Source organism: Acyrthosiphon pisum, chromosome A2, assembly GCF_005508785.2.
Source record: "Acyrthosiphon pisum isolate AL4f chromosome A2, pea_aphid_22Mar2018_4r6ur, whole genome shotgun sequence".
Taxonomy (NCBI): domain Eukaryota; kingdom Metazoa; phylum Arthropoda; class Insecta; order Hemiptera; family Aphididae; genus Acyrthosiphon; species Acyrthosiphon pisum.
This window is the reverse complement of record NC_042495.1, coordinates 42,028,055-42,042,623: the sequence shown is the minus strand read 5'-3', so window position 1 is coordinate 42,042,623 and position 14,569 is coordinate 42,028,055. Positions and strand designations below refer to the sequence as shown.

General features: G+C 27.0%; 1 protein-coding gene across 1 annotated transcript; it reads right to left on the bottom strand.

The window, feature by feature from the left end:
- Positions 1–7,184: 7,184 nt before the first annotated feature.
- LOC100159842 (DNA polymerase epsilon subunit 2) lies at positions 7,185–13,828 on the bottom strand. Its single transcript, XM_001952251.5, has 10 exons — positions 13,504–13,828; positions 12,819–12,972; positions 12,537–12,706; positions 12,216–12,468; positions 11,891–12,018; positions 11,130–11,271; positions 9,351–9,604; positions 9,034–9,256; positions 8,695–8,919; positions 7,185–7,441 (listed from the first exon to the last, which is right to left on the bottom strand). Exons 1-10 carry the CDS (start codon positions 13,572–13,574, stop codon positions 7,280–7,282), a joined length of 1,782 nt encoding a protein of 593 aa, XP_001952286.2. The 5' UTR covers positions 13,575–13,828; the 3' UTR covers positions 7,185–7,279.
- Positions 13,829–14,569: the final 741 nt, after the last annotated feature.

Sequence of the window (14,569 nt, the reverse complement as noted above, 5' to 3'; positions counted from 1 at the left end):
AACCAATTTTTAAACCATTTTTATCATTTTTTCAAACGCGAGGCTTCCAAATGTAGGCAAAAAGCACCCCTCCCTTAAGAACGGCCCTGACACTACTATGTTTGTTTTAAGTGACTTTTAACACATATTATATCATTATGACAATGTCATGTTATTGTTATTACCTATCTTATATTATGGTTCCAGGTTCACGCACGCGACTATAGTATAGAGATAACAAGCCATTCCACGCATTAGTCTGCGACAACATCATAATGCGTTTCGTTAATGTGCATTTCGATGTAAAAGATCGTTAAACATTTTTCTTCTTCTCTTTTTTAAAAATAAACTCAAAGTTTAATAATACATTTAAACTCACCGCAGTCCGAACAGTTATATTTATATATACTGTAAATAATATAGTGATTCCATTGAAACGCTTCAACGATTTAATCGCAAAAAATGTTATAGTTGAAGATTAATATAATTATAATGCCCGTTCTGAAAGAAAAAAATTTCCAACTGTGGATATATTATAGCTCCTCGACTCTTCGAATAATAATATAATACAGAATAAACAGCTATATATAAATTATTATTATTATTATCAACGTCGTGCTTAATACCACTGGAAAATATACACATTACCCGCCCAGATACCCAATTGATTATTAGGTACCTACTGAGTTACCCAAATCAGCGAAGTGATATCAATAAAGCAACAAAAATTACATATTTTATGGTTTCGAATATTTATCCTGGCCGTGTGTCATAATCGTATGATACCGACACGAACTTTTTAGAGTCTTTGTCTTTTGGGATAAATAAAAAAAAAGACAAATTTTACCAACTAAAATATTATTGGTAAAGTAGATATTCTACCGATTTAATTTAATTATATCCCTATGATGTCATGTCATAAATACGAGCGTCACCGTTTTTGGCCAAAACTTATACCGTTCTGTTTTCGGTCTGTGTCACTTTTCGGCAAAAAGATACTGTTCCTTTTACAATTATATCAACTGAACTTAACAATGTTCATATTTAATTAAATATGATTGTATCTAAAATGTGATGTTTTAATAAACACAATTACCTACAACTGAGTGAAAAAATAATAAAATAAAATAATTGGCAATAAAATGGTTTACCTAATGTAATCGGAAATCTTAATATTTTGACATATTCATGGATTCATATTTTAGTATCATAATTATTATTATATATCTTCTTATTACCTATATGTATTATGTGACTATATAATAATTTTTATTCGATTAATGTTTTATGTAAATAATAACGTTGGTTATAAATACTTATATAATATAATCAATTGTACCTAATGATAATATGTTATAACAGTTTATTGCCAATTGTTTTATTTTTTTCAGTTTTTTTACAGTTGTAGGTCATAATTAAAATAATGGATATGGACATTTTTGGATACAATCATATTTAATTAATTATAAAAATTGTTAATTTCAGTTGTTATAATAGTAATTTTTAAAGAAAACTCTTGGTTCTGGCCGAAAATGGAACGGTAAGTTTTGGCCAAAAAGGGGGCTACCCGTAAATACAGTTAGGTTAGTAGTTAGCTTATACAATTATATTTACAATAGTTGCAGTACAGCACTGATTAAGTATATTCTATCATATTTTTTCAAGCAACATTTACATAATATTGTAAAATAACACAAATAAAAATATTTTTAATATCATAATATTATATTACTAGTCGAAAAACCAATAATCTCTTTTAGAACTTCTAATAGGTAATTTTAATCATATACCCATAATGGTAGGTAGATAATATATAACTAAAAACGGTTTGAAAGTGTTTGATTGTTACCTATATTATGTTTCGTACCTACTAATGGAACTTGCACACAATAACTCTTGGAGTTTATTTTCAAAAATATATAATTATTAATTTGTACATTTATGCAAAATATTTGAGTATGTATTCTAAAATAGTTTGGCATCAGTTTTGGAAAAAAAAAATAATATTTTGGTGCAGCTTATTGTTATGGTAACTAAAAAATATTGTCATGGATATTTAATTTACGGCATGAATTTGCATAATTTACTAAACATTTTGCACGGATATATCACTTCGAATTAAAATCAAAACAAAATTATAACTACGTTTTTATAACCATTGCAATTATTATATTAATATAGGATTTTATTTTATTTTAAAAAGAGGTAGGTAACCTACCCGAATGCTAACAGTTTTAAGTATCATCAAGATTGAACTGTATACCTACCCACATATAATAGTTTCATAAGTTTCTATTTAGAAATTCAAAATTTGTTTCAGCCGTTTTAGGTATTTAACTAAAATGTAGATAGGTATCATTATATTTTGATCATAGTAATAATTACCTAGGTATGTATCTATAAATGTATCAATATTTATGGTAATATCTAATATGATATTATTCATATTATGTTAACTATATTATATTATTATTTATTTATAATTACAAATATATATTGAGTATCTAACACAAGATGAATATATTATTAAGATGTCTATATATTTTTAAAGAAAATTACCTACTAATGTCGTTGAAGGTCAAAACCTAGGTAGATACTGTAAAATACAAGATCATATTTGTGTACTTTTATATCTAAGAATGATCTAAGAACAAGTACAGTAGGTACCTTTAATAGGTAGGTATGTTATTAAATAGGTACCTATACCATACCTATTTTAATACCTACAATTGGAATCTTATTAATATCATTCTTATAGATAGGTATAAATATATACAATTTATTTTTATGGTTTATTTGTAACTAGTAATATAATTACATATACTTATTGAATTAAAACTAAAAACTGTACTTTTCTTCGGACGATCGACTATTTATTGAAAACCTATAACTTCCTTAAGTATATCGATTGATTTATTAAAACACTAGAAAACTAGTTGGAAATTCTGTGTATTTTCTGACTTCGGGACTTTCTACTTTATTATTAATCCCTGGAGAATGAGAGAACAATTAGGTAACTGTAGGTACCTACCTAGTGGTTGTGACATTAATATATGCCTACGACTTCAAGACCTGGCTACATATTATAATTTCCGGTATCAAACAAAATCGAAGCTACTGACAAAACCATTTTTTCTTGCCTATGATATCATGTAGGTAGGTTAATAATTTCATTTGAAAGTTAAACTGCAAAAAAGTAAAATGGTATCTACTTGCCTTACACCTACCAATATATTATTTATATGTAATCTAAACACAGCGTGCGATGATAGGTAGGTAAGTAGGTACTCTAGTACTCTACTAAGTTAATGTTTACAAAATTGCATTTTGGAATATTGACATTCTATACATAGGTTACCGAGAACAATATTCTCGCTTTATACCTAGGTACCTAAGTATATTTTGTATATATTATCAAAAAAAATTGGTTATTTAATAGTAACCTGTGTAATAAGTTGATAGGTACATTACCTGCCTACTTCAAATCAGTTACAAGTTTACAACGTAGGTAGGTATAATAAATAATATATTCATTTATTTTTTATATGTGGTCCAATAATATCGAGTAAGGGCTGGTACCTACTTACATTACATTTTAAATAGATAGTGACCTACTTTAATTGTATTATTATAATGATGTAGGTACCTAATATATACCAGTTATACAGATATATCACTCCAATATCCCCCTATGGTATATTATAGTAAGAAAATAAAAAAAAGTAATAACCGATAAAAAAGTGCATAACCTTGGCACCTTGCCAGTTTGTTTGATTTGCCATCAGACAGTAGCGGTTGTAAAGTTTTATATTAAACGTCATTATGAGACTTCACATAAATCAATTGCCGAACAATTCCCAGTAAGTAGTGAACTTCATAAATCAAAAATTGTGAACCTGTATAATTTAAAATATATTAAGAGCAAGAATATATAGCGTACACAACATTTCAAGCAGTTAGTTGAGAGCAATATTTTTGCGATTTTTCCAACTAATTCTAATTCAATTTTCTATTTATATTATAGTTATTATAAATTTATATTTCATTTTAGTTTATAGAATTCAATTCATTATTATTTAATTTATTATTAATAATGCCACTAATAGACACTATGTTATTTTTGGATTAAAAATATTTGCTTTGAATTTTGATGGCCCACGAAAAGTTTCAAAATTCCCAATGTGGCCCTCCAAAAATATTAATTGGTGACCTCTGGTATTGGGCATACACAATATATAGGTAGGTCGTAGCTAATAGACAATTTATTAAAAACACCAATAAAAGTTAATCCTTTAAATATTTATCACATTCAAAACATATCTCCTTTTATTATCCACTTACCAACTTTCTTTTATTAACAATTTTCACTTGTCAGCTGTCGCTTATAATATTTTAGGTAGGTGCGGCACCTAAGGTGCCGCTAATTTTCTGTTCAACAATAGGTAATTATTTTTAGTTATGAATAGGTCTTTTAATACCTAGTGTATTAGGCCGGTAGGTTCTTATGAGCTTCAGTTGAAAAAAATCTTTATAATTTGTACGATATTACCTATAGGTACCTAATTGATTATAAGAAAAAATCTATGACATTTTTTAAAATTAAAATTACTGATTTAACGATTTTAAAAATTAATATTTTCATTTTTTACCAAATTGTAGATTACTCAAAATAGTCGTCATCGTCCAATGAAATGAACGGTGTTATTAATTATTTATCGATTAAAATTAGATTGGTACGACGATAATATTATATACCTACCTATGTATACGTCTGATATAGGTACCTAACCTAGCTGCATTATGTTCCTGTATACCTAAACGTTGTAATAACTAATAAGTAATTAATATTAATTATTATGTATTTATCTACTGTTACTGAGCGATGCGTTTTTAATGCTTTATTATTATTATTATTTTTTTTTTTGGAGAAAACATGGTAGAAACCTAAGAATATGAAATTTAAGAAATGGAAAATAATGTTTTGATTTAACAAATTAACCGTGTGTCTGTGTATACTTACCTATTTTAATGAAAAATAAATAATTATTTCCATATTTATAACAGGTACCTACTGATATTTGATAATTTTTTCTGTGTTTCTTATTTTCTATTACCTACCTACCTACCTAAAATATTATTAGCAATACTATAAGGAAACCTAGTATATTGTAGGTAATGTTTCCTGTGTATTTAAAGTTACCTACCCACTTACTTTTAAGTGGATATTATTCCCAGCCCCAAGGTGATATCTGTTCAAACCTGTATTTGAATGGATTAGTTAACCCACAAAGACCGCGAAAGTATACCTACCATTTTGTATAATATCAAATATGCACGGGATTGGTAAATTGGGTCCCGAATGACCTTATCTCGGTAAATTTGGTTTGGACCTTAGGGTGCTCCAGTCGGTAGTGTTTTAACGAAATTAATATTGGCAATTTAACATGAGGACATTAAAATGACTTGTAAGTATATGCAAAGTAAATGAACATATTTAGTATGTGTGAGTTTAATCTGTAATCGTTTTCGGTCAATATTTTATAGAAATGTCCTGAATTATAACAGTAGCCCGGTATATCAGTCGTTATTTATATTCGTCGGCAATTAACTTACCGCGCAGGCATTGACGGAGATTTTAAATAAATTACCTATGATAAACTTTTTTCAATATAAAATGAGCTAGACAAAACTGGAGGAATTTGGTATGACGGATTTTAATTTTGAAAACGGATTATGATGGATTAACAATTTTACTAGGTTTTATCAGAGGCGATTTTTAATATTCCAATTATTGTTAGTGTCATGAATCATGATGAATACTAAAAATACAAAAATATCATATTTTTTATTCTTGGATATCACAGCTGAAAAAACAAATATTCAAAATCGCCTCTGGCATAACCTAGTAAACTTGTCAATCAATCATAATCCGTTTTCAAAAATAAAATCCGTCAAACCAAATTCCTTAAGTTTTGTCTAGCTTATTGGTCTAAAAGTGACTTTTTTTCATCGACTGGAGCCCTCTTAAGCAAAGCTGAGACAAGGGAGAAAGCATCAACTTTATTACTCAAAATTACTTTTCATGAAGGTCATGACATAGGTGATGGGTCATCTACTCACATCTACTTATTAGTATTCACTTGTTAGTTGTTCAAGTATTTTGAATTTAACTGTATAATAAATAGTTAAGGAGTAAAATGTGTACATACAGTTATTTATTATTATATTAATAAATAATCACTATCTATTAACTTTATAGCAATTAGTAATTATAATAGGAACAACTAATACAAACAGAAATTTAAGTACAACTGATGGCAAACATTAAAAGTAAAAAAAAACTGTGGTTTAATTAATTAAAATAATGATATAAATAATTTGGTTTCACAACTTATACCGTGTAAATATTAATTCAAAATTTAACCTTCATTATAAAAGTTGCGATTAGATTAGAAGTATTTGTATATCCATATATATAAATATATATATATTATATTTTAATGTGTAACAAAAATTAAATTAATTATTCCGAAATACTAAATCAAATTAATATACTCAGACCAAATATTTACAACCAAAATCTACCGTGATAGATTTTGAAAAGGCATTTATAAAATCATTAAAAAAAATTTTACGATGATTTTAAAATACTTGGATATTTTTTTTTCATTTTACCCATAGTGCTTAATGCTTATGGCAAAAATTACAATTGTGTGAAATAAAAAATAGGTATTCCATGGACGTAATACTTGCCCACGAAATAAAAAAATTATCAACTCTTGCTTTTTTACTGGTTACTAATGTTATTTCTGTAATTGAAGAACTAATTAACTCCAACTATTATATAGAAAATAAAGATGATTTACGATTAGTTGTTGATTATTTTAAGGACACATGGATAGAGAGACCAATACGTGCTTCTAAAATATATCTTTAACATACTATGTTTTATTTTGATACTATGAGTTGTGAATGTGAGCAGGTGAATTAATTTGGTTTCACATTTAAGAACTTTCCAAAAACTGTTAATCAGTGGCACCCACACCAATTATAAATGGCTAAACAAATTTTATTAACTATTATTATTCGAGTGGCATGTGGTAGGTGGTCAAAATTATCTACTGCACGGATTAGTGAGAAATATTGGGGCGCGTATAAACAAATACAAATTAGGAATAGTTAAAAATTCTTCAATTAACAAACAATACAAAAATATAAATTATTTATTTAATATCCTAATATTTACATTAATTTATAATCTCAAATATCTCTGCTATAAGATGTAAGATTATACATAACACTAATTAACTTTACGACGATTTCCAACTGTAGCAACAGTATCTTCACTGTCCATTAATGTACTATCTGCATCATATTCATCGTCTGGTAAATTACTATCTTCAATTTGACGCTGAGCTGTTATGTATACTGAAAAAGTATACTTATTTTTGGAAAACGATGACTGAAAAACAAAACATATAAATCAAATTTTGGATAAGTAATTTATGGATTATGAGTAGAGTGCAGATTTGTATGCATTAATAAGTATTAAAATATACCATATAATATAATATAGTCAATATAGTGGAAATATTCAACAAATATGAAAGAAAAAATACTTTAAATTGTATGTAATATATTGTAAATAAATTTACTATTTTATTTGATAACTATTTTGAGTGGTTTATAAATTTATGACTTAAAACAAATTTAACAACTTATAATTATAATTATAAGTTCATACTCAATAAACAAAAAATTATTTTTAGATTTTGAATTTAATAAAATTTAAATGAATCATTCAGTGACTACAAAATGTATTGTTAAATTTTTTGCTTAACAAAATATTATTTTATACATTTTGTTAAAATGTTTGCTTCAATATGCAATACATTTTGAATTTTGTCAAAATACGCACAAATATTCAGTAACCATTAAAATATATGCAGTAATATGCCCAAAAAAGCGGGTAAGTGGATGTCGCTCAAATGTACAGTAGGTCAGTGTATAATAGATTGTATTACATTTGAATTCAATGATATAATACCAATGTATAAGAAAAACGATTATGAGCGGAAACGGTTTGTCAGCCTGGATATTTTATAATGTTATTATTTATTATAGCCAGTATGTTGAATTAATGTTATCATTTTTTATTCATTACTATGGTGATAGACAAAGCGTTAGAAATTAAAATCCCATTTTTAGTGGTTTTTCCCATGGCATTAAATAACTATTGAGAAAATCAAAAAATGATCTCTTTAAAGTACCACCTCGATCAAATTTATAAGGTACTATGTTGAAATCGAAGCACTCGTTCTGGTAAAAATTTTGTATACAGGATAAAATTTAAATAATTATAATTTATAATGAAAAAACTACTATTCCAAAATTTGATTTTTATAAATCAAAATAGTCCAAATAATATGTTGTTTCAGAATATGAAATAAAATATTATATTAATTTTACATTCAAGTGAAAAACACTACAACATAACGATAAAAATAGTGAACATTCAAATTTTTTTCCCAAAAATTTGGTTTAGTGACAAATTAAAATTATGCAAAGAACTATTTTTAGAAACATTAGGAGTATTCTGATATACTAAGTGTCTTAAGTTAAATGGATCAACCTATATAGTAACATTTTAACTTCAACTATTAAAATATAAATGATAAAAATCCAAGTTAAAGCCATAACTACATTAATACTTACGGGGTTGAAAAATATGCAACCTGAAGATGATGACATTTTCGAGCTAGAACTATTGGAATCATTTGAACCTACAGTACTGTATTCTGGGGCGTTGGAATCTGCTATGCACACAACATCAGGCATTGGGTACAAACTCAAAGAATGTGATGCAAGTGGCCAGTATGTAGGACACACGTCCAAAGGAACAGTAATTAGATGTGACTGGCTTTCCAAAGTTTTTATATACTGTATGCACAATGACCAATGTGTACACAAATTATCATAAAACATACAACAATGTCCACAAATTAAAATGCATTTAAGTAAATTCAAATACATGGTACTATTTTAGTTACTTACATTCTTAATGATATCATCATCAGACTCTGTTGCTGAAGTGGATTTATTTCGATCCATTGATCCATGTCTGATATCATAGTTAGCAGTTTTTTTCATTAGACCATCAGCTCGAATAATGTGTATCTGTTGCGTACAGTATTGCATACGACACGGGTTTGTTGTAAATACACATCGTGGTACTAGGCGACGAAATTCTTCAGTTAAGAACTCAGGTATTAAAGGTCTAAATAATAAAATTCAATTTCAAAAGCTAAGAAACATAAATTTAACATAGTAAAATATGTAAAGTAGAACTTTAATATGAACATTTTAAGTACCTTGGCAAGATACTTGCACCTGCAGCACCACTATAACGATCTCCAGGACCAGATAACAACACAAACATAGTGTGTTTGCAAAGTACAGGTGTATTATCATGTAAAAAATGTCCCAATTGATTCAAATGAGTTTTCAATTCCTGGGCATATGCATGTGAGGGTATACGACAAGACAAGTAGTCGCCCATCATCACTATGGCCACTGGAGCAAGATCATTGAAAGAATTCAACAAAGTATGAAATTTTCTTAGAACCTGTAAAAGACCACCGAAAAGTTAAAATTAAATATACTACTATATTTCTCATATTATACGTAAATTCATATTTTAAATTGAAAAAATATATTTTTGTATAAAATATTAGGTTTAACTTACCTAAATATTAATTAAAATAGAACTTTCAACTTATTTTATTTAATAAATAATAAATTATAAGGGTTCAATTGAGAAGTATTTTTTAGCTTTAAAGGAAGCAAGAAAATATGGCAGGTCCTATGAGTTACGCCAAGTTCTAATTTATAGTCAACATGATAACCCGAGTCTTTAAAGAGATTTAAAAAGAAGAATTATTTACTATAATTCCTTTGATTCACAAATGAAAAGAACCATAACTTCAAAGCTACTGGAATATAATATCCATGTAAGACAGTAGGAGGGGCATTTAATTATGTATATAATGGATTTAAGGCATTTATGATATGCGTTCAAGCTAGAGTGTCTGAAGTAAAGTATTAATCAATAAATAACGGTACTATAAACCTAACCATTGATGCATTTAACGGAGATAGATAATTTAAATTGTTTAATTATACAATATTTAATAAAATACAATTTTTTAAAATATGTAGTCCTGTAAAGAATACTTTTAAAAAGTACTTGAGTAAATACTCAAATACATTTTTTTCAAAGTATTTAAGATACTACTCAAATACTTTGAAAAAGTATTTGGAATACTTTTCAAATACTTTTGGTTTTTAAAGTGGGTTTCTAATTATCGTAATATAAACACATAGGTAGTAGGTAATCTAATAGTTATCTAATAGTTTTAAAGGGAATATTGTTATTCAATATTCAATAACTTTTTTTAGAAATCTGGTTTTCACAAACCTTTGGACTTCGGCTAACACAGAAATACAGAATATTAAATAAAACTATTATTCTATTATTGTAGTTGACAATAATATTTTTCTAACCAATTATTTCGAATAAAAATAAAATGTTCGAAAGAAAAAACCAAAGTATTCAATACCAAAAAGTATTTAATACAAAAAAAAGTATTTAAAATACCATTCAAAATACTTCATGCTGAAAGTATTTAAAAAGTTATTCAATACTTAAAAAAGTATTTGAATACTTTTACTCAAATACTTTTACTTAAATACTTTACAGGACTGATTAAATATGTATATAGTAATCTGAATAAATAATATAAACTAAATATTTGAAAGCACTGATATGACTAGTTAGTTAAAATAACTGAGCAATGAGCAATCAAGACAAAATGTATGCTGTTATTCATTATCATATAAACTTGTATATGGGGGAATTCATAATATTATATTATAACATATACAATTTTTAGAAACAAGGGAAAGAGTTCTACTATAAGTTATAAGTAATTCCATAGTTACCTAACCTGAAAGGTGACCAGATTTTAAAATAGGAATAATTGAACTAAATTCATAGTTCCATAAAGGCCAACATTATTGTATTTATATGTTATTGTGAATAATATTTGTTAATCTTACTGCACATTGTAAAATATTGATGTCTTACTAACCTTTGGATCATCTAAAAAAACATCGGATACAAATACAATCATTCGGTTTTTACTCTTTTCATATTCCAACAATTTTGGATTACACGATTTTAAGTTGAGGTCATTGCTGTCACTAAAATTGCTTGATTCCCCAAAATAAATTCTAAAAAAAAAATTAAAATAATATGCTTAATATCATTGATTATAGATACTAGTATTTATAATCAATGATAATATGCTATAATTCAATACAAAATGTATGAGGCAAATATTTAATGTATTTATATATCAAAGGTTTCACAGTTAAGGGATACTTGGGTTAAATTTAATATTATGGATATAATGAATAATTTGAAGTTTACATTGTGTTGTCCTTTTTATTAAAGTTAATAATAAAAATTATTTTTATTCATAAAATATCAAAATATTCTTAGATACTATTGAAGAATAAGTATGAGAAAAAAATAATCATGAAGTATTAAGCACCTTGTAATTTGTATACTAATGAGTAATGACTAATGATCAATCAGTCAGAAATAATTTTGAAAAAAATAGCTTAAATAATAGATATTAGTTAATAATATATATTGTAAAATTAAACAGTGACTTTTAACTATAAATTGCATTGTACGTTTTTATCAGTTGGATAACACCTGTAATAGTTTAGGTGCTTTATGCTATTATATTAATAAGTCAGAAGTAATATAATATAGAATAATATATAGTAGTATTGATAATTTAATTTTAGTCAGATTAAAGTGTTATATAACATGTCTTCTTACTTGCTAATTTCTGTACGTTCACACGGCGGTAAAGCCATATTAGTGACAAAAAAAACTCGACGATCACTACAGTAACGACCTTCTGCCAATACACAGCAATTCTCAGTAAAATAGCCTTTTTGGAAATCGTATACAAGGTTAAGGAAGATATTTAAAATATATACTTGTGTGTTGTGAACTATTAATAAATAATATTAACAGTGTAGAACTATTAGAATTAAAATTAATGATTTAGTTGTACATGATGAATTATTTTTTTTTTTTACTATTACTAAAAACTTATCAAAATAAATAAATTGTTTACTGTCTTCAATTAAAAGGATATTGTTGCAGTAATATCAAGGGGTATAGCTCCAGTGGGGTCTTCTAAATAATGTCGACCTCCTTCTTTCAATTGTACTAAAACACCCAGCAGGAGTATTGAATTACTTTTGGAACTATGATCAAATTTTCTACAGGCTCCTGAACTCAAAAGATAATCAACATCACGTATTTTATCACCGATTGTTAATGGTTGATTAAGAGTACCATCAGATGTAGTTTTTATTCTAGCCATGCGTTGTCTGATGACAGTATATCTATGAAAATAAAAAGAAATAATCAAAATGTACATCAATAGATCAATAATATATATATAACTGCTTACCTGTCAACATACTGGGCAATCTTTGACTGGGCATCACCAAACATGGATATTTCTGATTTTATTCTTTGAAACTTTTTTGTTGTTGGGCAGTATCTATAGCGAGGTAACTTATAAGCAGGAGTCACATGTAATATGTCTTCATCATTAAGGATTTGTAAATTACAGCAGAACTATTAAAATCATGATATAGGTACATGTTAAATAAGATGATAATACTTATTTTAAACTAGTAGGTATATCATATGGAAATATGAATTTTAATTGATAATCTTGAAAACTAACCTTAAGAGCCTTGCTCAGTAACTCGTATGTAACTATGTTTCCATCATTGGTACTCGAAACGCGTACATAATCTACAATTTTGTCTAACCATTTATCACGATCTTCTCTAGACTCTAATGGTTCTAACTGCTGTACTAAGTACGCACATGCCCTCCTTTAAAAAAAAAAAAACGAATACATTTAAATTTTAAATAAAAAATAGTTTGTTTACATTAGGCGCGAATCAGGATCACAATTGAAGGTGACCCGCGGATAACTTAATTTGGCTCACCCGTAGACAAGAAATTCATATTTTTAAGATAAGTTCAACTTTTATTAGTTTTAATTAAATTTTTTTACTTAACTTGTAAAGTGAAACCTCTAAATATTGGATGCTCTTGGCTCAATTAAATTGTGTCCGCTATTTGATATTAACAGAGGGTTTAGTTTGTAGTTAATTCCCAAAAAGAAACTATTTAGAGGTGTTTGTGGGAAGGTTTCACTATAAGTTCAATAATGATGGACCCCAGAAACTTTCTAAATTCCTTAAGTGGTTTTCCATAAATATAAATTAATAATCCATGGTTTATATTACTATATCTTAACTGTACAAATGTACAATATGACTAATATGAGTAATCATAGAGAAATACCATTGGCGATAGACGTGAACGCTTCAATGCACATACTCGAATAATAAACTTACTCTTGAATCGTAAAACCATTGAGTGAGAATGTGCTGACTATGAACTTGCGTAACTTTGTAGTTTCACTCATTTTGTGCTTGAAACTCAAACTTTATATTAATTTAAAGACAAATACAAACAAAGAATATAACTCGAAAAAATAAAAAAAATAATTCCTACAACCGTACGGGCGTTTTCAGTTCCAAAATGTATTAAATAGTAATCGACGATTGTGGACTAGGTGGAAGAGTACTGACATCTTAGTACTCTAAACTCTTGTAAATGCTGAGTGCTGACAAGTGACAACTTCGAAGTTCGAAATGTGAAGTGAACTAACATGATAAAATATTAAAATACAAGATCATATGTTTACCATAATTTGGCGGGAAATTATGGTTCTTGTTGTTGTTATCATAACTTTTAAGGTTTTAGGTTAGGTTATAATCATAAAAAAACCACGGTTATATATAATAACCACGGTTGTAGATAGTACTATCTTCTGGTACTTTCTAATCGTGTATCTGTGTAAAAAAATGAGCGTCTCATTGCAGCTTGGCCAAGGTGTATTGAATACTATTGATACAACTTGAGCTTGGCAAATTGGCTGCTGCGCGCGCAGCTCCCCTTATCATACCATTATCACCGTTACTTTAAAATATTGTGTATATATAATATTGTATATTTATATATAATAATTTTAAAGTAATAAAACATAACATGAACAGTGAACACCTTAAGAATTTTCTAATAGTCGGGTTGGAAATGTATAGCATTAAAAATAAACCTGTATAGAACCTGTAAAAATAAAAATGTACCTAATAATTTTGTTTTTAAACTCGCAAGTTAAATTTGGTAATTATTTGTATAGTTTAATAATTTATTGTATATTTAAATATAATATTTGTTTATCCAAGTAACAAACAATATGAATATGAACTAATGTAGTAAAAAGGTACAACTTTATATAAAAACAACTAAATTATAAACATTCAAATTTATAGTAATATAGGTATCTAAAATTTAAAAATGTACAAATTTCTACTAAGTTTGAAATATTGATTAATTTATAAAAATATTAATATGTCA

Excerpts from the sequence above, each read along its gene's own strand:
- LOC100159842 (XM_001952251.5), bottom strand. The coding sequence starts at position 13,574 with ATGAGTGAAACTACAAAGTTACGCAAGTTCATAGTCAGCACATTCTCA. Across the intron at positions 11,272-11,890 it reads GAACGTACAGAAATTAGCAA|AATTTATTTTGGGGAATCAA; the intron begins GTAAGAAGACAT and ends TTTTTTTTTTAG. Across the intron at positions 8,920-9,033 it reads ATGATGATATCATTAAGAAT|TATATAAAAACTTTGGAAAG; the intron begins GTAAGTAACTAA and ends TTGTGCATACAG.